General features: G+C 48.7%; 1 protein-coding gene across 3 annotated transcripts in view; it reads left to right on the top strand.

Annotated features, from left to right (window-relative positions):
- MTMR2 (myotubularin related protein 2) overlaps positions 1-25,665 on the top strand; it is a 450,663-nt gene that overhangs the window by 362,361 nt on the left and 62,637 nt on the right. For all 3 annotated transcript variants that reach the window (XM_085621424.1, XM_085621425.1, XM_085621426.1), the window contains one exon: positions 1,234-1,326. In XM_085621424.1, the coding sequence (XP_085477550.1) occupies positions 1,234-1,326 (93 nt within the window). The remainder of the gene's footprint in view (positions 1-1,233; positions 1,327-25,665) is intronic.

Genomic DNA, 25,665 nt, shown 5'->3' with positions numbered 1-25,665 from the left:
CTTTTTCAACGTGAACAGATGGTTTCTCAACGCGAACGGTTGCAATCATATGTGACCACTCGCAATGAGAATCTGACCGCCCGCGTTGAACAATCTCACCGGGAGGTTGATTTTCCACGCTTGCATGCGCCAACTTGATGTTGACGATCGTGAACAAGGAAAAATCTCACCGGGAGGTAGATTTTCCTCGCTCGCGCTCGCCAACTTGACGTTGACGAACACGAGCGAGGAAAAAAACTCCGCTCCGCAACCCGAAGCGGAGTTTTTCGGAACTCCGCGAGCTCCGCATAGCACGGAGTGTGGAAAACTCCGGAAACTCCGCGAGCGAAGCGGAGTTCACCGCCCAGACTTATTTGATATATGTATTAATAAAATCAAATAGTATCAATCAGTAGTTAGTAAATGAACGTAGTAATCAATAAGAAGTTCAAATCAATAAAAGTCATAAAGAGAGCACCCTACTCCTCTCTAAACTGTCTCGAAGGGGACAAAGCATGTCTGCAGTATGTCCGGGGAAAAGTCAAAATGGTTCTAAAGGCACATGTACATTGCAGTAGCTTAAATCACAAAATTCTCTACATTTTATACACCTACACAAGGTTCCCATAAAATTCCCTAATCAAGTTAAAGCAAAAAAAAGATCATCTAAGCTCATAATTCGCTCAAGCTCCTACACAATGAAACTTCTTTAAGCTTCCTTCAAACTTACAGTTATCTGCAACATAATAAGATACATTGGACAGCCTGTACACTGCAGGAACATTGCACAAGCTCATTACTACATTTTACGATTGTCTCGTAATAGGAAAACATTTTACATGGGAACGAAAACTAGGACACACCGAAATTGTAAATGTGGAGTCAGCTTTTCCTTGAAATAAAGAAATACAAATATGACTTTAGCAATTGTAAACACAGGTCTACATTAGCTATAGTCAATTACACAGTTACTACATTTGCGTGTACACATGTTAATGTTGATATGAATGCCAAACAATTAATATGAAAAATTATACAATCAGTAATTTGAATGCAGTATGTGAAAAATATCAGAAAAGGGCTGCACACAGAAGAGCCAGAAAAACGTCTAGTTAATTCTTTAATCATATAATTTGCACTTCTGTCCTCTTTTAAGATCTCTTAATTAATTGCCTCCTTATTTACCACAGTTTTACTTGCTTCTCTCAGAATATAAGTCTTGTGAAATTTTAATAGTTTCTTTTCTTTTTTTAGAGAGTTGGACATGGAGATATAAATCACGCAGATGCAGACAGATCCCCTGTTTTTTTACAGTTTATTGATTGCGTTTGGCAAATGACGAGACAGGTATGCTCACATCACTTAATACGTGGGAACATGTAAAGTTGTACGCTGAGGTTCATATTGAGGTCTAATTCTGCTTTTTGTCTGTTGTCACCATTATCCAAAGAGGAAAGTTCATTTTCTGTAGCTTTCCTGGTGTTTATTTTTCAGTATTAGCTGTCAAAACTTGGGTCCCCATTCACATTCTTTCTGGTCAATTGCAGCTTTAACTGAGGTAAGAATTTAAAGTTTGCTATGGAGTGGCAAGTTATTTTTTAACAATAGTGGTTTATTGGTGAAATCTTTAGGGAATAGTACCTACAGTGGTAATATATGGCCCAAACAGACATGAAACATTATTGCAATTTAGTGTCTCCATTTTTAACTTTCATGTTCAAATGATGTTAGAAAAGCAGTTCTTAACCGGTGGTTCTCAGACCTCTCTGAGTCCATGGTTCCTATTCAGCAGTCCACAGATCCATATCAAAATTGAATTAGAATTGCATTTATATATACTTACTACCCCTGATGAGGTGTTGACGGGCGAGTAGCACAGGACCCGGGAGCCCAAAGTTAGTGGTCAGTCCATTGGTTATTGGGATTAGTGTAGTGCTCTCAAAGAAACTATTCTATGCATTTACTCCAGCTTCTTTGTGCAACATTAATGACTTTGGTGTGACTAGTTGGGGATTTGTGAGAAGCAAATAGATGGAATGAATAGATGTTGTTAGGTTACTGGCATATGGTTTCAAAGATAGAGAGATTAAGATAGACATGCGATTTAGAGTAGTCTATATATGCAGGAGGCATGCAGAAAGTAGAAGGAAAGGGGCATTCAAAATAAATATGTAAGAGTGGCGTGGCATGTGCGCTGATCATGGTGGCCGCGATTTAACACAGTTCAGCATGGACACCTACTGTCCAACATTATCCTGCAGCTACACCAATGAGGTAAAGTCGCCATCATAAGGACCAGAGTCCGATAAGTACATGTAGCATTATGGGAGAGTTTCATTGTCCCAGACGCTGGTGGAGTCACTGAGAGTGCAGCCAATAGATGCTGCCGGATGAGGCCCTGAGGTGAAGGTGATAACTTGCTGCAGTGGGGTACTGCGGAGTAGAGGACCGAGCGGGGTGCGGACAGAGCAGTCCTTGGTCGCAGGGGCCTTGCAGATGGGGAGGCATCCTCCGGCACATTCTCTGTTTAACTGTGACGTCTGTGGTAGCACCTTCGTGGCATCGTGCATGCGTATCTGCCCACGTGTTACCGAAGTGGACGGCCCGGCGACCCCAGTCACACATTCAGCAGGAGGAGAGGGGACAAATAAGCAGGCCCGGCTTCCCTCGGACACACCAGCTGCAGCCCACAAAACAAGTCTGGGAGTCATCGCTTCATGCTGTAGAAGGGGGTTGTGGCCTCCCCCTGAGTAAGCACACGGCAACACCAGACCCCACTGGACCCAATAAGGGGTGTACAAAGTAGGCGGCACACCAGTCGCTACAAGATAGGCTCCACTCCATCCTGGACGGCCCACGTCTCGCCTGGTGTTCACTTCCTGAGTTGGTCGCCATACAATAGTGCGGGTCCGGCGAGCTGAGGATCTGATTGCATGTGCCACCCCAAGGAAGGGGTCTGGCGGGTCAGTGGTAGAGGGGAGCTTTGTGGGGGGCCCGAAGACTGCACCCAAGACCACCAGTAACTCATGACTAAAGACAAGGGGCCGCTCATGCCATAAAAAGCACTCTTAACAAATATGCTCAACCAGGTGGGCCCTCAGGGCAGGCAGGGGCGGGAAACGTTGAGAGTCCGGTACTGGATAATGCTGCCCTGTCACACAGTCTCGAGACGTCCTTGACGCAAGGATAGGAACTGTGGACTATAAGGTTACGTTGCTCAGACAAGAGCCCCGCAATGCAGTGGAGTGAATTTCGGAGGCGGAGACCTGGTTCTCAGGGGTTGAGGATTCCATCACATCCCTGCAGCAAACAAGCTCCCCTCTGTGACCAGGGAACTGGTGGCACAAGTGCAAGACGCCAAAGGAAGGGCATGCCGTAATAACCTGCAATTTGTTGGATTTCCCTAGGGATGCGGTGTGCCTTGAAGGAGCAGTTCATAGATCACTGGCTCCGTGAGTTGCTACCATCGGGAGCCCTGTCGTTTTGTTGTCGAACTGGCCCATAGGGTTCTGAGGTGCTTCTGTCCCCCGGAGGCCAGGCCTAAACCAATTATTTGTAAACTCCTGAATTATATGGATAGGGACACCATCCGTAAACATGCCCTGCTTCAAGAGAGAAGTTTGTACCAATAACATACCATTATGATCTTTCTGAACTACACCAGTCTGGTGCAGCAACAGCGTCAGTCTTTCCAAGCCGCCCAACAGTGTTTTCACGATAAAACATTTGATGTATGCTTAAGTACCACACAAAACTCAAAGTGGTCTACCAGTTGCAGACTCTCTTCTTTGATTCCCCTGCAGAGGTGTTCCAGTAGACAGACAAAAGTTTCAGCGTTAAACCTCACACACCATCATGTATTGAACCAGACTCCTGTCAGGGTGACAAGCAGAACAAGACCGCAAACACTCCAGCTACTCGTCACCACCGGTTTGTCCTGGAGGAGCTCCAGGTGGGTGGCTGACACACCGGCAGCTGAGGAAGGTGCCCGACTTCCCAGACATCTGGTGCAGACTCTTCTAAGTAACATTGGGGGGAATACACCTTAGTTGGGGCTCTCCTGGAACTCAAAAGTGTATAATGCTATAGGTGGCCACGCAGCACTGCGAGCGGTAGTTCTTGCCCCTCCTACTACATTGTTGATGCTGGGGCGGACTCTCCATTGGGGTGTGTCGTCGACCTGTTCCGCAACAGATTCTTCTAACTTTCGAAGTATGGGGTGGGGGTGTTTAATGCTTGTTGTAACTGTAGCAGTTATCGCATTAGTATAGTAGTGTATTTTCTTTTAGTATTGTTATTATTTTTTATTGTTTTTCCTTTTCGGTACGTGCCCGATACTCGCTCCCCTCACACCCAGCACATAGACACTGAACATGACCCAAACGTGAGTGCCAAGTTGCTGAAGAAGTCCCTCTGACCACCTCCGGATAGTGTCATGAAATGTAAATGGACTACTTAACAAGGTTAAGAGAGGGGCTGTCCTGCAGCAGGCCAAATGGATGGGGGCGGATGTCCTGTTTCTACAAGAGACCCACCTTCTACAGATGTCCTGATCATCCAGACAGCTCCCTTTCAGCACATTACGACATGGACAGGCAAATATGGTAGATACACTGCAGTAACGGGGACGCTTTATGGAGAATCTCTCACATTGCTAAGTGTATACACCCCCCCCCCCCCCACCCCACCTGACTTTCTGTTGTCAGGTGGACTCGTGGTGTTGGGGAGGACTGGAATGGAGTCGTCACTCGGCGGTGGACAGATGGCGCCCACAGGGGCGCCTCCAATGATGGGGCCTACGCACCTATCCTTCTTAATTTCAGCTTTGGGTCCTGTGGTTACGCTTTTTACTCAGCAGCCGCGGTTTGTATTCTCAACTAGAATATTTCCTAGTTCCCCACAATTATTTGCACAGTGGCAGATATCAAAATGCTCCCCAGGATTACTCTCCGGTGGCACTGGGTCTTCAGATGGGTCACCAGCGCCAGGCGTTTCATTAGCCATGTCGCCGTTGGATCTTCAGAGCCCCGACCATCGCAAACATATAGAGGGTTCCATAGAGGGTTACTTTGCATATAATAATGGCACAGCACCATCCCCCCAGACACTATGGGAGGCTCTGAAGCCCACGCTCTAAGGAGCAGACATCAGCTATTGTACGGGAGCAGGGGTGCAAATTGTAAGAAAGAGTAGATCTTGAGACCGTAATCTCAGAACTAGATTTACAGGGTTGCCAACATGATGGCCAGCGTGCACGTAGACAGCTTGGCCTGGTACTGCAGCAGTACCACCCGGGTGAAATGGACAAGGCATGGTTGGCCTGGCAGACATTCCAGAGCGATATTTACCAGAGGGAGGACAAGTCAAGTCAAGTGCTTCATAGGTTATGCAAGGGTATCCCCATAATGCTGCCTTTTCCCTTAATTAAGAAGGAGTCAGTTATACTACTTATGGACCCAGGCAAGATCGCATGTTTTTTCGATTCCCATTTCAAAGGGGTCTATGCCAACAGATGAGGTGGTGTCCAGACTGAAGAGTTCATGTGGGCGCTCCCTATCCACACTCTCTCCCCAGTGGCCCGCAAATCATTAGGCGCTAAGCTCACGGGGGAGGAACGTACCTCGGCTGTGGCCGATATGAACACAAGCAAAGCTCCCAGGCCAAAGGGGTTCCCAGGGAATTTTTCAAAATCTACATGCCCAAGCTTCAGGATCATCTCCTGGGAGCGGTTTTGTCCACGGTGATCATGCCACCAGATTGGCACCATGCAGAGATCATGGATTCCTACCAGCCGGTTCACCTGGCAGATGATCTTACTTCGTATAGCCCAATTTCCCTGTTAAACCTAGAGGTTAAGATATTAGCTAAGGCGTTGGTGAATAGACTAATTAATGATATTCTGGACTTGGTCCACCCTGATCAGTCCAGTTTTATGCCCTGCCTGACGACCCGCCACAATATCCGTCGAGTTTATAATGCACTAGCAACGGCAGATAGGCTATCAGAGCAAGTAATGCTCTTCCTAGCTGACATAAACAAAGCATTTGACTCTGTGAGCTGGAAGTATTTATTTATCCGCCTCCAGCACCTCAATTGTGGTCCACGGTTCACTTCTTATCTCCAATTGCAGACAGCGTCCGTGAGGGGGCAGGGACCCAGTCGGACACTTTCCCTATACTGTTCCCTGCTGTTCGTTCTTGCCATGGAGTCACTAGCGTTATGTGCGAGGATGGATGTGCAGGTGGTGGCTTGAGTGGGGGGGCGGACTGTCAGGTAGGATTGTGTTATACGCCGATGATGTTCTCTTCTTTATTACAACATCAAACACGACGGGACCCAGGCTGCTACAGATCATGCGCATATTTGGGAAAACTTCGGGTCTACATACTAACACATCAAAATCTACAGTTTATGCAGTGGGCACTAGCCCTTAGAGACTTGGGTGGGTGTCGGGATTGCGGGTGACCAGTATGTTCAAAAACGTGGGCGTTTATCTGCCCCCGGACGAGGCGGTGGCATAGAATACCAATGCTGAGTCAGTATTCGATTGACTTAAAGAGGATATAAATATCTGTTCAGTGCTGCCGCTGTCGGGGCAGTCGGCGATCTTCAAAATGGTCTCCCTCCTCAGATTCCTTTACCAGCTACAGAATTTCTTGTATGACATACCGCGACAGGGGTTCCGTAAATTGATTTCCATCTTTAATGCCTTTTTCTGGGACAAGGGTACCCCTGCGTTGCCCTTAGGAAGTGTTTCCAGTCATCTACTGTGGGGGCATCGCATCAACAGATTTGGAGTTATATTATCTAGCTGCTCACGTTCTGATTATAAACGACTGGTGGTATGATATACAGGATGACCCAGCGTATGCATTAGACAAATGGGCAATGGGTACACTCCACTGAGTGCCGAGACGGATGAAGTGGTGGAGCAGATTAATGGAGCAGATGCCGCTATGGTGTGGAAACCTGCTTCCATAGGTGACTAAGTTAACTGGATTCCGTAAGTGGGATCTCATCGGGATCTCCACCTTGGGGGACATCATGCACTGCACAGTTCTCAAATAATTTCAGACCCTCCAGACGGAATTCCAACTGCATCGAATCCAATTTCACAGATATCTCCAGCTCCACCATGCGTTGACCCCCTACATAAACACATTATCGGACATACCTGAATTTAATCCCCTAGAGGGTAAACTTATTATGGGTGACCTGGGTGATTATAAAATCGCAAACATCTATCAGACACTCATATCTAATCAACCAGATGTATTTTTTGCCCTTCACACAGCATGGGAGGTCGATGTGGGAGAGCTGGAAAATGAAGACTGGACGGGGATTCTGGTTCCCTGCAGCCATAGTGGCAAGATTCCGATTTATTCAGTTAAAATACATCCAAAGGGTCTATCTTACACATCACCAGGTCTTGCATATGGAGGTGATTTCCTCCCCTGCGTGTCTCCACTCTGGTGTGGAAGAGGGCACCACCCATACAGTCTGGAGTTGTCCAGCATTGGAAAGATTTTGGTAGGATGTGATCACATGTCTGGGTGAGGTCCTGTCCTGGCAGATTCCGCGAAATCCGAGGTTGGCCCTCCTCCACCTTCCGGAAGACCTGGGTCGGAATATATATAAATTATCCTTACTCAGCTTTGGGCTAAGGCTCGCCAAATGCGATATTGCCAGAGAGTGGAAGGCGGTGGCCCCTCCATCGTTGACATTGTGGAAGAATGGAATGGACTATTGCATGGGGAATGAGATAGTGGTATACAAGGTAAGGGGCTGCTCCCAGAAACCCCCCAAAATATGGAAGAGATGGGCAGAATACAGGGGAATAGAGCTAGAACCAGTCCGTCATATGCGCCAATTAATTGATGAGGAAATTAGGGCATACTAGGGAGGAAAGGAGATCGCATAGAGGGAGCGGATTTGTTTTCGTGTTGCATCCAAGATGTTTTTCTATGTGCCAGTAAACGGGGGGTAGGTAATGGGAAGGTTTCAGCAGGACAGTTATACTTTATTTATACTGTACATTTACTTGTAATTTTCTTTCAGTATATGGGCCGTGTTGGACATATTGGAATTCTCAAATGCAACTTAATAAAATGTGTTAAAAAGAAATAAATAGATATGTAAGTAAAAACTGTAAAGTTTAATTCAAGGTCAATTTTTCATACATGGTTTTAGGAATATAGCACAGAGATTTTATTGCAATATCATGCAATCTCTGTATGTAAACCTGTAGAAAGAAATACATTTTACATTATCCTCTGAATGAAGGTGGCTTTAACACTCTTTCTAGAGACACTTGACTTTCAAGAGGTGGCAGATGCTTGCCTAGCCTCAAAAAGCAACCCCAGTACTTTTTACGAGCCACTGTCAAGCAGTGACATTTAAGCATATACGAGTACCTGTAATTAACCTTTGACAACACCATTGCTCTTGTGCACATCACCTCACTGTTGCAGTACTTACAAACCCAGAGAGGACACCTGTGTGTAATTACTTCAGCAGGCCTTTAAATACTATGAAGTATTATTACAGTTTATGCACGCAAACAGGGTTACGCCATAGAGACTACACATTTAAACATGTTATGCAAACACCTGCCAACTTAACATATAACAAGGCAGCTAATAAACATGTTGCAGGAATCATCATTACTAAATTCAGTGCAATGTTTATATGACCCATTCATTAGGTGGTTCAGAAGGTCGTGGGAAAGTGCTGCCTACAGTCCCACACCCTGAAGAGCACCAGGCCCCACAGATCAGACAACACAGTCCACAAAATGAAAATGTCTCGTGGTCACTGTTGAATTTACATTGAGTAAATCGAAACACAAGATAGACAAGTGTTTTTAAAGAACTCAGTAGTGCACTTGTCGATTAAATGTTTCTGCATCCAAGAGACCATCTGCAGAGCTACTTTATGCTTTGACCCAATGTTACAATGCATTCAGGCTTCACTTTTTAAATGCGGGCGTCAGGCAATGACCGACATCTGCACTACGTCACCTGTTGCGTGTGTCGGCAATCGGCAGACACTGGGGAGGTATATAAAGAATCCTCTGGTGCTCTGAACCAGAGGAGGTACGAATTTTGTTAACATTAGGCTGCTCAGGAAGAGCTTCCTGATTGTTTTTTTTTCTTAATGTGAAAGTAAAACAAGCTGATAGGCTCCTTTAATTTTCCCTGAATCAGTGCTCGCAGCACATCTGAGCCCACCTAATACTGATTATATTGGGAGAGTAATCATAGGAAAGGGGAGAATCTGCCCTTTCGAATGCTACATCTGCACAGTGGATCTCTGCTTGTGACTCTCCAGAGGAGAGCGATCCCCAAGCAGGTGTCCACCCACTAGGCACCAGGGATGGGGGCACCAGGAATGAGGGGAGTGGCCCCTTAGGCAAGGACTTGTGCTTCCAATAGCACATTTAAGTACTGCAGTCTTTCTGCCCTACCCAAGGAGTCGGGGTCTCATTGACCTTGATTTGACCCTTTCCTGTTGCGGGCACTAGGCCCAGCTACACGAGTGGTGCAGCGTTATTATCTGCACTTGTGGGGTAATGTTGGGTGATAGGAATTTTGTGGATGCCTGCGGCTTCAAAGTTTCCATTGCAGTAATGTAAGGGAATGCATGATTTCACGCAAAGTTTGAGGTGTGCAGAGCATTGCAGGTAAGAGAACTTTGTGGAATCCAAGCAAGGCACACCACCCTGAAATCCCCTGACTGTCTAGTTTTCAAAAATGTCTGTGGTTCTTGGGTTTGCATGGGTGGCGCCAAGGCATGACCCGAAATACTGCAGCAACCCTTATTACATATCTATCAACGTAGTGCTGTAGAGCCTTTTGTGTCGTGTTCTCTTGGCCTACTCACCCAAGGAGGGTACCGTTCTCATTAGGGGGCATGTGTCACAGAAATGTGAGGAAAATATGTTTTTTTTTGTTTTCTTACCATAGTTTGACATTTGCAAAGGCTTCTGGGTAAAATGACCTTGTGAGAGCCACACAAGTGACACACCCTTGGACTCCCCTAGTTGTCTAGTTTTTAAAAATGTGCAGGTTTGCAAGGTTTTCCTTGGTGCAGCTGAGCTAGGACCCAAAATCTACAGCTACCTACTTTACAAAAAGAGGATCAGTCCTGAGTGGAAAAATGTAATGCGTCCATGTTGTGTTTTGGCCCTTTTCCTGTTGTCGCACAAGTAAAGTACATTTTTATCGGAAGACATGTGGAAGTTGAAATTACGAATTGGATTTCCCTGCATTTGTGCCTTCCAAATGTAAGCCAGTGTATGTAAGAAAGAAGACATTTTGAAAAATATTCTCAATCATATGATAGTAGCGTACACACAAATTCAGAGATGTACAAATAACCACTGCTCCTAAACTACATATCTTGTGCCCAGTTCAGAAATACATAGGTTTCCTTGATACCCATTTTTCACTCTACATATTTCATCATATGAATTGGTCTATACTCAGTACGCAATGAAAAATCATTCTAGAGTGCAACTCAGTTGTTGGATCTGGATACCTTAGGTTCTTGGAGGACCTAGAAACCCTATGTATACCCCTAACCAGAAGGGTCTATCTCGCGTAATGTTATATTACTTTTGTAAATCGGCCATTGTGACGAAAAGTTACAGATGAAAACGTTGTCACAAATAGGTGGCCATTTTTTTCCTACTCATTTTCAATATTTGTTTATTTCAACAGTTAGTTTCTTTTGGAAAACCTTGAGGGATTTACACGTGACCCCTTGCTGGAATTGGACTTTTGGCTACTTTCCGCAACTCTATAGCTTACCTCGGTTTCACACTGGTTTCCACCACAAACTGGAACTAGGTTGAGATCACAAAACAATAGGAAAAATGGGAACCTCTTTGAAAAATGTCAAAACTGCAGTAAAAAATAAAATGTTTTTATTAATTATCTCTGCATGTTTCTGAAACCTAGGAAGATGGTGACTTTAGCACAGCAAACTGATCGTTGATGGAATTTTTAGGGAAAAAATAAGAGCACTTTTTTCCAATTTTTTGCTATATATTGCCTATTTTTTCGTTCCCCTCCAGGGAAATCCACAAACTCTGGGTACCTTTGGAATCTCCAGGATGTTAGAAAAAAAGGATGCAAATTTGGTGTGGATACCTTATGTGAAAAAAAGTTATGGCGCTGTAACCGCAAACTACCCCAAATAGCCAAAAAAGGGCTCCGCACTGGGGAATGAAAAGGCCGAGCAGTTAAGGGCTTAAGAGAATGCACCAGAGCTGTTATTTGTATACCAATGATAGCGACTGGATCGCAGTTGCTTATTAAGTAACATGTCAATGATAAGGAGAGTAAAAGAAGGCGAAGAAATCATCCACTGTAACTTAAAGCAGAAACAATACATTCTTTACCACATGTTAATATGTAAATGATGGTGCTCTCGTTTAGTATTTTTTTTAGGTTTTAAATGACTGGTGCTTGCAGCATTTATGCCAGTCTGTTGAATGTGACACAAGAAGGGACTTGAGGGCTGGTGCGTGGAATTGATTTGCAGCTGGTTGAGAGAGAAAGGAGGGCATGCAGGTTTCATGGCTCAGTAATGGAGTTTCACCTTCTCACATGCTATTATACAGTTTGCTGTGATTACTGGTGTCCCACTAGCACCCATAATATGAAAATGCAGTTTAAACCTTGTGATAGTAGTGTGATGCACAGCAATGCCTCCTGGCGGATGGTAATATGTAATTGTTTTTTTAGTAGGACTTTCTCATATTTACAGTGATTTATTCCTTATAAGTAGCCAGCAAGTAAAAATAAAGTGACAACAACTGCTGTTTTCCATCTTGTTGCCAAGGTCCAAAACAGATGTGCTTTGTTTGAAAAAAGAAGCACAAAAACGAGAGTGAAATATACACCAAATGAATGTTTACCACTGTAAAATAAATCTGAAAGAAACACGTTAGTTAGATTCCTCACCTTAGAATATCCCCAGGCGTCAGACTGGATCCGGAAAATTTTTCGTCAGCAATACCCCTTGCGCGTCGCTAGGCGTCGTCTGCGGCTCCGCGTCCGTCGTCGGCGTCGTGCGCCGGAATGACGTCATCGGAGTACTTAGACGCCGCCCTCGCGCGCTGACGTCAGTTCTTCTTTTTTCCGCGCCAGTAAGCGCAGATCCGGGAGAGCTACCCCTTTTAGTCTTTTTTGACTAAATCTTTTTTGATCACTTTTGATCCTTGTCTGTCGACATCTGGTGCCGGTAGGATGCCTGGGTTCAAGGCTTGCGAGGATTGCCATCGACTGATGTCGGTGACCGACCACCACCGCCGGTGCCTCTACTGTTTAGGCCCCGACCACGACGCGGAGTCGTGCTCCGATTGCCAGGCCCTGACTTCGAAGGCTCGGCGGGAGCGGTCCCGCAAGCTTCTCGAGCTTCGCCACTCGGCTCCGCGTCGTGCGCGATCCAGGTCCAGGAGGAGGTCCAAGGATCGCTCGCGGAGCCCTAGCCGACGCCACCATCGATCGTCGGGCTCCAAGTCGTCGGGTAAGTCCAAACACTCTAAGAAGTCCAAGCGGCGACATCGCTCTTCGGACTCCCCTCGCCGGTCGCGCGACTCGGCCGAGGGTCCGGGTGGTTCCACCCCCGCGGCTCCGGCGGAGCCGCAGGCGCCGCGCCCGTCCCCATACCCTCCGGTCCCTGGGACTAACGCGACGCCGGCGGAGGTCAGTGCCTTCCTCTCGGCCATGAGGAGCCTGGCCCCGCCGTCGACGCCCGCTGGCGCGCCTTCGTGCCCCGCGGACTCGACTGGGCGACCTTGCCTGCCGGCGGCTTCGGCCCCGGCGCCGTCGACGACTCCGGTCTCGACGCCGCAGGTCCCCGCGGGGCCCCTGCCTGGGCCCCCGTCGACCTGACCACTCCTCCACCGGCGCCGGCGAATGAACCACCGACGCCGTCACCGGCGCCGCCGGCGCAGACGCCTACACCTCCGGTGCTGCCGACGCCGCCGCCTTTGGTGCCGACTCCGGACGGCGTCCAACCCCAGTTTAGCCCTATTCCGGACCCGGCGCCGCAACGGCGTCGACCGACGCCGCGTCCGGCGCCGCTTGAGACCTATCATCTCTACAGTCCGGCTCCGATCATTCCTCCTGTTTATCAGGAATCGGACGACGGGGGCGACTGGGAGGGGTTCGAGGACCCTATGGCTGTTCAGTCGCAGCTTTCACAGGACTGGGCAGATGAACTGGGGGAGGCCAGTGGTCTGGATACCTCGCCAGACACTGGATTCACTTCTCCTCCGACTGTGGCTTCGGAGGAGGGTGCAGCATTTTCTGTGGTGCTGCGCAAGGCGGCCGCAGCCCTTGGGCTCGAGCTGCCTGCCGTGGCTGTGAGGACTAACATCCTCACTGAGGTGCTTCAAACCGCAGCAAGCTCCACTGAGCCTCTGCTGCCGTTCAATGAGGCCCTCACTGACGTTCTGCAGGGCACCTGGTCCACGCCCTCCACAGTTCCTCCTGTGGATAGGAACGTTGCCAGGCGCCACCGTCCTGCTCCGGGCGACCCCAGTTTCCTGTCCCAACACCCCACCCCTGAGAGTCTGGTTATCCAGGCCTCTACCTCCCAATCCTCCTTCCCGACCGCTCCGCCGGACCGGGATTCCAAGAGACTCGAGCAGTTTGGCAAGAAACTGTTCTCGTCCCTTAGTTTGGGCCTGCGGTCTTTGAACACCGCCTGTCTCTTGGATCATTATTCCCATTCTCTGTGGGATACGGTGGAGGACGTGCTGCCCCTGTGTCCGGAGGAGGTCCGGACACGTCTTACCCAGGCTTTGGCCGATGGGAGGGATGCAGCGCGGCACGCCATACGATGTGGGCTTGACACCACGGACTCGCTGGGTCGGGCGATTTCCACCACGGTGGCGCTCCGCCGCCACGCCTGGATGCGGTCCACGTAATTTTCCGGGGATGTCCAGAACACCCTCATGGACATGCCCTTTGATGGCACTCGCCTGTTTGGTGAGAAGGCGGACAGTGCGCTGAACCGCTTTAAGGACTCCCGGGCTACGGCCAAGTCCTTGGGCCTCTCGGCTCCGCGGGCGCTCACCTCCGCTTTTCGCCCCTTTCGTGGCCAAGGAAGGGGCGCCTCCTCACGTCCGCCAAGCCACCAGCCGCAGAACCAACCTGCGCGCGGACGTGGTTTCCGCTGTGGCGGATCTGGAGGACGACGTGGTCAGCCCACATCCACCCCGGCAGCATCCGCCTCAAAGCCTTCCTAGTCCGAGCTTTCAGGCCCATTCCACGCCAGTGGGCGGCAGAGTTCGCCATCACCTGCTCCACTGGTGGTCCATTACATCGGACAGGTGGGTGCTGCACATCGTCCGCAGGGGCTACTCCCTCCCCTTCGAGACGACCCCTCAAGCCATGCCACCGCAGCACCACCGTATCTCGGGGGATCATTTGAATCTTCTCCGCGAGGTAGTTTCGGCCCTCTTGGCCAAGGGGTCCGTCGAGCGCGTTCCGAGTCCAGAAGTAGGTCGTGGTTGTTATTCCCACTACTTTCTGGTTCCCAAGAAGGGCAAAGGGGGCCTACGCCCCATCTTGGACCTCCGGAACGTCAATGCCTTCCTCCGAAAGGAAAGGTTCAAGATGTTAACCTTGGCTCAGGTTCTAGCTGCCCTCGACCCCGGAGACTGGATGGTAGCGTTGGACTTGCAGGACGCATACTTCCATATCCCCGTCCTGCCGGCGTTACCTGCGGTTCACGGTGGGCCAAGAGCACTTTCAGTTTACCGTGCTCCCCTTCAGCCTCACCAGTGCCCCTCGGGTGTTCACGAAAGTGATGGCGGTGGTCGCAGCTCATCTGCGCAGATCAGGGGTTCCAGTCTTCCCCTATCTCGACGACTGGTTGTTGAAGGCGGGCTCGCCCCAGGCAGTCGTCTCCCACCTCCAGACTACGGCGGATCTCCTGCATTTGCTGGGATTTTCCATCAACGTGCCGAAGTCACACCTGAGTCCCTCTCAGAAGCTCCTCTTCATCGGAGCAGTTCTCGATTCGGCGCAGTTCCGGGTCTATCCACCGGAACAGCGGGTCCGGGATATACAGGCCCTGATTCCCATCTTTCGGCCTCTATCCTGGGTTTCGGTCAGGCTAGTGTTGCGGCTTCTGGGGCTGATGGCCTCCTGCATCCTACTAGTGCATCACGCCAGGCGGCGCATGCGGGCTCTGCAGTGGGACCTGAAGTTTCAGTGGGCCCAGCATCACGGCAACCTGTCCGACCATGTCTTGATCTCGGAGGGCACTGCACAACAGTTGCAGTGGTGGCTCACGGACCGCGATTGGGTCATGGGCAGGAGCCTCTCCCTTCCCCAACCGGAGCATGTCGTAGTGACGGATGCGTCCCTCCTGGGCTGGGGTGGCCATATGGGAGAGGCGGAGATCAGAGGCCTCTGGTCTCCGGCGGAGTCTCGTCTCCACATCAACCTGTTGGAGTTGAGAGCGATCCGACTTGCACTGAAAGCCTTCCTTCCCTCTGTCAGGGGCAGTGTCGTGCAGGTGTTCACGGACAACACCACCGCCATGTGGTATTGCAACAAACAGGGCGGGGTGGGGTCGTGGACCCTTTGTCAGGAGGCTCTGCGCCTCTGGACGTGGCTGGAACACCAGGGCGTCACCCTAGTGGTTCAACATCTGGCGGGCTCTCTGAACGCCAGAGCGGACGAACTCAGCCGCCGGTGCATGATGGATCACGAATGGCGTCTGAACTCTGAAGTGGCGCAAGGTCTCTTTCAGCAGTGGGGAGAGCCTTGGTTAGATCTATTCGCCACCGAAGAGAACGCGCAATGTCAGCAGTTCTGCGCGCTGGAATTTCCAAGGCGGCACTCGCTCGGCGACGCTTTTCGTCACGAGTGGAGTTGCGGTCTGTTGTACGCCTTTCCGCCTATACCACTTCTGCCCAGAGTGCTGAAGAAGATCAGGCACGACCGGGCCCAAGTCATCTTGGTGGCTCCGGATTGGGCACGAAGATACTGGTATCCCGAGCTACTCAGTATGTTGACCAATCCCCCGATACGTCTGCCCCTTCGGGAGGATCTTCTGTCGCAGCAGCAGGGGACGGTCCTCCACCCGAACCTGTCCAGCCTCCACCTCCATGCGTGGAGATTGAGCGGCGGCAGTTGATGCCATTTGACTTGCCTCCTGAAGTCTGTGATATCATTCTGGCAGCCAGGCGTCCCTCCACAAAGACGGTATACGCCTGCCGGTGGAACAAATTTGTGGCATGGTGCACAGCAAAGGCTGTGGATCCCCTTTCCGCCCCTCTTTCTGAGGTTCTCCTCTTTCTTCTTTCTCTGGCCCGGCAGGGCTCTGCCCTGGGCACCCTGAAAGGTTATCTTGCTGCCATCTCCGCCTTCTTGCGGCTTCCTGATCAGCCTTCTCTTTTCAAGTCCCCTGTGGTTACACGCTTTCTAAAAGGCATTACTCACACGTTCCCTCCTGTCCCTTTTGTAATGCCTCAGTGGGACTTGAATCTGGTCTTGACATTCCTGATGTGCGCTCCCTTCGAGCCTCTTCACAATTGTCCTCTTCGTCTTCTAACTCTTAAGACTGCTTTTCTGGTAGCCATCACCTCGGCTAGACGGGTGAGTGAGCTCCAGGCTTTATCTTCAAAGCCTCCTTTTCTCTCTGTTCATCCGGACAAGGTTGTCCTTCGGCCTCGTCCTTCCTTTCTTCCGAAAGTGGTGACTCCATTTCATCTTGGGCAGTCTGTCACCTTGCCCACCTTCTTTCCGCCTCCGCATCCTTCCAAAGAGGAAGAGAGGCTCCACCGTCTGGACCCAAAACGTGCGCTCTCCTTTTATCTGGACCGCACAAAACAGTTCCGGGTGGACGACCAGCTTTTTGTTGGGTACGTGGGCGCTAAGAAGGGGAAAGCTGTGCACAAACGGACCATCTCTCGGTGGGTCGTTTTGTGTATCAAAATTTGCTATTCTTTGGCAAAAAAGGACCCTCCTGTTGGGCTGCGCGCCCATTCTACTCGGGCCACAGCGGCTACTACTGCTTTGGGACGGGGAGTCCCTTTGCAGGACATCTGTCAGGCGGCGACGTGGGCTTCGTTACACACGTTTGCCAGGCATTATTGCCTTGACAGCCAAGTCCGGAGGGATGGCTTCTTTGGCCGTTCTGTCCTCCAGGACTTTCTGGTGTGATCTTGGTTCGCAGACCCACCACCGGGGATGGTATTGCTTGGGTATCTATTCTAAGGTGAGGAATCTAACTAACGTGTTTCTTTCAGATGAACAAGTTACTTACCTTCGGTAACGATGTATCTGTAAGAAACATTAGTTAGTTAGATTCCTCACCGACCCACCCATCCTCCCCGTTCTGCGAACTGACATCTAGGGTTAAGGTTGTCCTTTTCAGGCCCCTAGATTTTATTTTTGGCACCAGTGTCGGTCTTTGCATGGCTCTGCGTTCCTGGCGCGGAAAGCTATTTTCAAGAACTGACGTCAGCGCGCGAGGGCGGCGTCTAAGTACTCAGACGACGTCATTCCGGCGCACGACGCCGACGACGGACGCGGAGCCGCAGACGACGCCTAGCGACGCGCAAGGGGTATTGCTGACGAAAAATCTTCCGGATCCAGTCTGACGCCTGGGGATATTCTAAGGTGAGGAATCTAACTAACTAATGTTTCTTACAGATACATCGTTACCGAAGGTAAGTAACTTGTTCTTTGTGACATTTGTTCATATTCTTGGAAAATATGTAGACAATTTTCAATTTGTTGGAAACAAAAATACGAGTTCAGTAAACTTGCTAGCTTGCACTGTGCAGTCAGGCTCTATGATTTTACAAATCAGTAAAGGGAAAGCCCAGAACTGGGCACATGGTGACACAATGTTACAAGAGAAATCTGGGACTCTTAAGTGCGCAATATTTTAGCATTAAAGAAATTAAGCTACTGAATTGTACAATCCATGTGCATAAATATAGCAAATAGGGCCAGTAACAAATGGGTATGCAGAGAGCTCTCCATTCTTACCAGCAATTGATCATTCCTAAAAAAGAGTGTTTGAATAGACCTGGAGAAGTAATTATTTCATCATCCAGTGAAAGTGATTGCTACAAGGACAGACCACCGGATGTCTACAGACTTTCACAACCTCAAATTTGATTTTGTCAACAAATGAGCTCAAATTAAGTAGAAATGAAATCTGCATCCTTACATTCGTCCATCCCTCTTTCTGTCTGCTCATACCCAGTCTCTATATGCGTGCCTACCCATGTGCTGTCTGACTGTATTTGTCTTGTGTGGAATTGTAGGTGTGCCTGTATATTTGTTGCTTGTTTGTGTGAGCTTTAACCACTGTGTGTAGGTTTGTGGACACGAGTACAAGACTTTCTCTTGCTTGCCCTGACATCTCTAACAGGGTACTGTTTTTCTTAATTCTCTGAGAAGCTCCAATTCCTCTTATTGTTTCATCCTTTAATTAATACATCCTACCCCCTTTTGTAGCCTTTTTTCCTCTCATGGTCCTTCTTGCCAATAAACTCCTTCAATTCCAATGTCGTGTTCCCTCACTTCTGATCTTATCTTGAAACACTTCGAAAACAGCCTTAGATCAACATAAAGTGCCATAGAAGCAGCGACTATAATGCAACAGTTCTGTCTTGGTCTGTGCACGGGTGGCACCACAGTCAACTTATCTGTGTGAATGGGTGTTTGTTGGTCTATTTGCATGGGGGCCAATTTGTCTGCTGTTTTTTGTTTGATAGTGACTGTAGGTATGTTGGTGTGTATGCATATGGATGTACGTATGTATGGTGTCAGGATGGTTTATTAAGTTAAATGCCTATCACTGACTATTGCACTCAGCTGCAGGTCACAAGTTTAATCCCAGGAATAGCTACTCACCCTTTTAAAGGTCTGTAAATTAAGTGCCATGAAAGTGAGGAACATTGACACTAATTATTTACAGTGATTAGAAATGGCAGAAGGGTAGCATGAAGTGCTATTTAAAAATAAGCTATTATTGTTAGAGCGTGTGTATCTGCATGTTGTGTATTATGCATGCAGTTTAGAAAAGTCTAATGTTTTGGCTTTGTTGGTGTTCATTTTTTAAGTGTTTGTCCACAATGGCAGTCCATCACCCTATGCTGAAGTCGCACTGCGTATGGGTCAATACCCTTTGTTATGGGAGTTCTGTGCGGCAGGAGAACAGAAAGCAGGGGAAGCTAGTGAGCATACAGCGGGCCCAATGGTCACTAGGCATACACAAATATGTAACTTGTAGGCTCTAGGTGCAAGGGGATGAGATATAGGTCTGACTGAACGCAATGTCCCCCACTCATTGGGCATTTCCAAATTCTTTAATTCATTGCCAAGCAGGCTCTTGGAGCAGGTGGAACAAATGCAGGTTGTTCCAAAGTCCTCACCCTCTTCCCAGAGCATGGCGAAATGCTATGCCCAGTGAGCTCAGGTGGTAGAGTATGACATGGTTGCACTGTATGCCGAACGGCCATTCCATTTGTCCAGAGGCGACTGGACATGGCCTGGCAATGCTAGGGAACTCCTCATTATCCTGGGTGCTCAGGCATTTAGGAGGAAAAAGACATGGGAGGTAAAGCAGGACCTCTCTACAGGGTGTGCTAGCACTTGCCCAAATAAGCGTAGCCCGGACGGGGCTTTCAGAGCTTAATATCTCCCCCTAGATTACTTAGCAGGTCACATCCGTGACCAATTTGCCAAACATTTTGCAACATCCTTCAAATGGGCATATGTTTCCTATGCACAGCAGCACACCCCTACTTATGTCACTACACACATGCACACAAAGTACTAAGCTTTCACTGTTGACAGCCGACCACTCTTCAGTAGGTGCCCCTTCAGCGCTTGACTCAGTGGTAGGGTGGGTCGAGCAATCCAAGGCTTCTCAGCAAGTAGGGTAGATACGGGGAGGGGGGGTGAGCACAGGCTCAAAACTCAAAATAAGTTCAATAGCAGCAATAAATGAATGTAAAGTCAAATACTTTATTTTATGACAAAATAAGTATTTATATGCTAACACAAAGTGAAATATGCCATTCATAAACAATACACACCGGCCCCTGGGGGCTCTCCTGGGGCATTCTAGCCCTGAGTTCAGTCAGTAACAATTGCATTGCTCTGCAGGGGCAGTGCCTGCGAGTTCACAGCGCTTCCTCTAGTGAGATAGCCAGGTGACCAGCACGGGTCACTATGGCAGCCTCTCCTCACGACAACGGCTTGAACCATGCAAATGTCCTTGCCTTTTCCGATTACCCCACCTGTCATACGGGGTCCCTGAGTTAGTTCCGCACATGGGCTATGGCCCGATCGGTACTGCAGTAAACTTCATGGCAGCCTGTCCTGACATATGGGGTCACAGACGTTCCACCATACACAGGCTCTGGCTTATTGCCACAGCAGTAATCTTCCAGGCTCCCCTTCTGGCATACACGGTCACCAGGTTTCCTCCACACAGAGGCTGCGGCCCATTCGGCACAGCAGTAATAGTCATGGCGGCACCTCTTGGCATACAGGGTTGCACAACTGTAATCATCACGGCGGTCCCTCCTGGCATATGGGGACACCAACTTTACTCTGCGCACAAGCTAAGCCCGATAGACATGGCAGTGATGCTGACCGCAGCTAACTGCAAGGTGGCCCCTTCTGTCATACCGGGTGCCGACTTGAACCTACACATGCACAGTGACCCTATTGGTGCTGCACCCGTCTCCTTATACTTCTCTATAGTGAACTACTCGCCAGGGTCCCTCACAGCTCCCTCCAGCGCTCTCCATTTCTTTACAGGGCACACTGGTGTGGCAAGCAGTCAGGCACTGGTGCTACAGGCTCCAAGGGCAGGTCGCCCTGGATTTCCCTGGGTGATGTCCCCTCACCCAGCTGGAAGACTAGCAGGCCATAGGCCCCAGCCCTGGTTACAGGCAGACGTATAGCAGAGCTTCTCCTTGCATAGCCTGACCAGCTGCTTGGCAGTTGACAATTTTGGAGGCCTCAATATCCCATTCTTATTGTCCATTTTCAGACACCAAATGTGACTTAGGGTCTAAGCCGTTGAAGTTTGTATTGGATGTCTGCTTCCTTTTAAAGTGTCCACTCATCTGCCCTGTCCTTTCCACAGAAAGCAGTCTGTAACAGCTACAGCCACTTCAAATCTCCCTACACAACACAGGCCATGGGAGCGACTAGAGGTTCCCACCTGGATTTCAGCCACAGTGATATGTGCACCTAAAGGTTAATCTAGGGCCCAAGCTCTGCGCTTTATGATTCCTTTATCTGTCCCATCAGTTTCCTGAGATGTGCCCAGGCACCTCTCCAGTGCCCTTTCTCTGAATCAAAGAGCACCCATTCAAGTGTACTGAAGAGCCTGGCTCTTCTTCCTCCAGTGTGTGCCCACTCAGCTCACAGGAATGCAGCCATCCACAAATCTGTCTGGGGTGAGTCCTCTACCTCCTTCTGCGCCTCTAGTCAGCCTTGGGTCTCCCACAATGGAACCCGGAATTTTCCATTTATTGTTCCATTCACCGGCACACATACGCCTAGTACATGCATAAAACTCACACAAGCTGCACAGTGCTACATACTAACTTGACTTAGGACAAGGATGAGTTAAGCACATATCAACGCAACTTTACATGAGTGAGCCTGTAGGCCTCTCTCAAGTGACACAGGTAAAAAGGCCTGTTCACTTCTACTGGTCACTACCCGGTATGCTGCCATCACAGCGCTCATGCTGCTTAACTCCTGGCAAGGCAGTAGCCTTTTTCAACTATGAGGTTAGAGCTTTGAGCGCCCCTCCCAGCCCAGCAAGACCACAAACCGTGAGACAGGCCTATGTTATGACTCACACATATGATGTGTATTCGCCCATGACACTACCAAATCAGCACCAGGAATCCAGACATTGTTGCAGCTTGGGCACTCAGGGTAGGGGTACACGTCCATCACTATGTGAGGGACCTTTCCGTCTCAATACATACCAATTGGCTTTACCAATGCTTGTTGACTCTTGCGATGACACTACTTCAGAATAGAAAGACCAGGCACATACATTGCCAAAATGGAAGCTTATTATTGCCATTCCTAGAAAATTGGCAAAAATAGGAAAATAGGCCTTGTCAGGCTCCTGTCAGTTTTCTTTCTATGTTTTCTTCTATGTTGCTGCCCTGTAGGATCCCTGACAGCAGGCACAAAGATGGTGAATAGAATAACCATCTTGCACTCAAGGTAGAATTTATTGGAGGTCAGATTCACAGAGGATGCCAGTACACACAGTGGCCATTGCATTAGTGTTCTTTAGGTCTAGATTTTAGCTGCACAGCTATTACTAGTGTACTTAGAGTAGGCTTTGGGTCTGCCCCTTAACCATTGTCTTTTTTGAGTAAACTGTTTTAGACATTGGCTTGAGACTTCATCGCTTGGCTCAGCCAGAGGAGTATTTCTATCTCGCCTTATGCTATAAGCTGTTTGGCTGTATCTTTCGTCCTCCTAAGAAGTGTTTCAATTGCAGTGCATTAATCTAATACTTTATGATTCAAACATTTTTATTGGCAGATACAATATATTATCAAAGGCACAATGGATCCCACTTGTAAAGATCAAAACAGCCAAACCACTCCTAGTCTAGTTATAGTCTGCTTGTACCCATCACACTGTCCTCTGTCAGGATTTCAATTGTTCTACATCCATATTGGACATCCTCTTTGAAAAAGAAAGCACCAACCGGAAGGCAGTCCATGGGGAGGAAAATAGGGAGGAGACAAAAGGGGGTGGAGAAAAAAGGAGGGAAAGATAAAAGAAGGAAAGGGAGGGGGATCACAGGAAGAAAAGGTGAGGAACACTTAATTTGCGCTGCTTTGTAAACCATCATTGTGGCATCCTTCAGTAGCTACAGGGTAATCAAACAGTGCAATCAAAACTCAATCCGTTCATGCCACAATCAGGTTGATGTCACACAGTTAAGTCAGACTGATGGTTTTAGATTGTCTAAAACCATCTGTCTCTGGCCTAGTAAAAATGTATGATTTGTCACAGTGCCAAATTTTCAGCGGTGCAGGGCTTCACACTAAGGCTTTGATTCCCAAATAGCAGAATTCCTTGTGAAACGACCTGGATCTGCTGGCATTTACATGATCATGGAAGAGAACTACACCTAAAGAGCAATTTTTGGGCTAGCGGCCATCCACCAGACAGTCTCCCAGATCGCGTAATCTCATGGAACACCAGTAACATTGCCCCAATGGGACTGCGTATCCAGACCAAAAATCCTTGATGGAAACTGGAACACCTTCCTCGCCACATCTACTCTGACTCTGCTGTTTTTTGGAAGCAACTCATGATTGTGGAAAAAGAACATGGTGTCTCTGTGATAGACATCTATGACCGCACCAAAGGAAGACTTGAATGTTTGGTGCACCTAAAGTGCTTTCCTCATTTTCCAGCTTGATCTTCAAAATGATAATGGCGGATGCTGTTGCACGAGGTCCCCAATTTTATTATTCTGAGGAGACACTGCAGGCCTAATTCCACTGGACCTCTCCGCAGCGTTTCACACGGTGTTACATCCCATCCTCATCAGGCGCCTACGTGTCATTGTCATCCAAGGACCCACTCTCTGCAGGTTCTGCTCCATCTTAACGGATAGAACACAGGCTTTCAGCCAGGCACCTTACTGTTAGGAAGGCTGCAACCTCCCCTGCAGAGTTCCTCAAGGTTTATCACCCCGCCCAACCCTCTTCAATGCATTCATGATTCCTCTGGCCAGTGTCATCCGTGCACATGGCATCAACATCCCTTCCTAGACTGACAGGCAATTCATACTCTCCCTCTTCAAATAATGGCTCCCAAGCCACACCAGAAAAACCGTCACGCCCTAGTCACCAGCAGTTTGAACTAAAGGAACACCCTGAATTCTGGGAACAGCAAGCAATTCACCAGAAGACTACAAACCATTCAGAACTCAGCAGCCAGGCTAATCCTCTATCTTCCACACAGAACGCACATCGCCAACACCTCTGGGAATTCCGCTGGATCATGATAAGCAAACGTGCTTATTTCAAACTCCTCCGACACACATTGAAGGCACTACACAACTTAGGCCTCATCTACATGAACAGTTCCATCAGGGTCAACCAATCACCTTAACACTCCACTCCGCAGGAATTCTACTTGCACACATCCCATGCAAACACAGAACCAGATCAGGAGGATCAATCAATCAATCAATCAATCAATCAGGGGCTTGTAAAGCGCAGCTACTCACCCATGAGGATCTCAAGGTGCTGGGGGCAGGAGGGGGGCTGCTGGTCAGACTGGGTGGAGTATCATTCGAAGTTCCAGATCTTGAGGTCCTTCCTGAATTGGGTCAGTGACAGCGATTGCCTGAGGTGCTGGGGCAGGGAGTTCTATGTCTTGGCGTCGAGGTTGTAGAACGATCTTCTTCCGGTTCTGGTCTTGTGGATCCTGGGTGATAGAGCGAGCGCAAGTTGAGCGGATCGGGGTTGTCTGATAGGTACGTGGAATGTGAGGTGGTGGTTCAGGTGCACTGGTCCTTTGTTGTGTAGGGCTTTGTAGGCGTGAACCAGCCCGGTAATTACCTTGCTAAGCCTATTGGCCAGAATTCTGGCCAATATTTTGGTCTGTATGTTTATGAGGGAAATGGGTCGATACGACCCACATCTCTGTAACGGTCGACCTTCCTTGGGAATCACCACAATGGTGGCTGTTCGCAGGTCCCTAGGGAAGTTAGCCAACTTCCCTAGGGAAGTTGGGTAAAACACACCAAGACGGGAGGCAGGGCATTCAGCACGGCGGCAGCCCGCCTCTGGAACCAGATCCCCCAAGAACTACGACAAGCCAAATCATTGCTGAATTTCAGAAAAAATCTTAAGACGTGGCTTTTTGGTAGAGAATAAAGTGCAACAATCTTGGCCCATCGGCTCTCGTTCCTACTGTTCCAGGTTTTTTACAGTCTCTCAGCGCCAGGATACCCGTTGGGTGGCAGACAGCGCTATAAAAGAGTTTATACAATACAACTCCAGCGCCTCCAGGTACAACTGAAGGAGATGTGGGCTAAAAAGTGCCCCGTTTTGTTTGAAAAGTTCCGGGGGAGCCCATTGGGACCCAAGACCTTCCCCGTTTTCATCTGGCCTATGGCGTCTATGATTTCCTCCTTCGTAAGTTTTTCATCTAGGGTCCGTGAATCACTGATGCCTAACCTAGGGAACTGTATGGACTGTAGATCTGCCTGGATCTGCTCTGTGTCTGCCAATGAGCGCTCTGCATAAAAGGCCTCGTAGTACCCTGCAAAGGCATTTGCTATTGCAGCGGGGGTTATGTGGGTCTGACGATCTTACGTCTGTTTCTGGGCCACCCATCTGCTTTCCAACTCTTTTTTGCTAAGCCATGCAAGCAATCTACCTGTTTTGTCGTCTGCATCGTATAGTCCCCTATGTATGTATAGCCTGTATTGTGTGTTGCGCATCCTTTTTGGCTAGCACAAGGTATACCTGTTGAAGCAGTTTTAGTCTTCTTGACAGAGAGGGGTCATCGCCTGCAGTGGACTGCAATTCTGTCTGCAGGATCTGCGCTTCAATCCTCGCTACCTCTTCAGTCTCTTTACGCTTTTTGTGTGCTATAATTTTCTGAGTTCTGTCCCGAA

The sequence above is a fragment of the Triturus cristatus genome, chromosome 8 (assembly GCF_964204655.1).
Source record: "Triturus cristatus chromosome 8, aTriCri1.1, whole genome shotgun sequence".
Classification (NCBI taxonomy): domain Eukaryota; kingdom Metazoa; phylum Chordata; class Amphibia; order Caudata; family Salamandridae; genus Triturus; species Triturus cristatus.
Note: the sequence above shows the minus strand (reverse complement) of the source record. Positions and strands in the feature narration are given on the sequence as shown.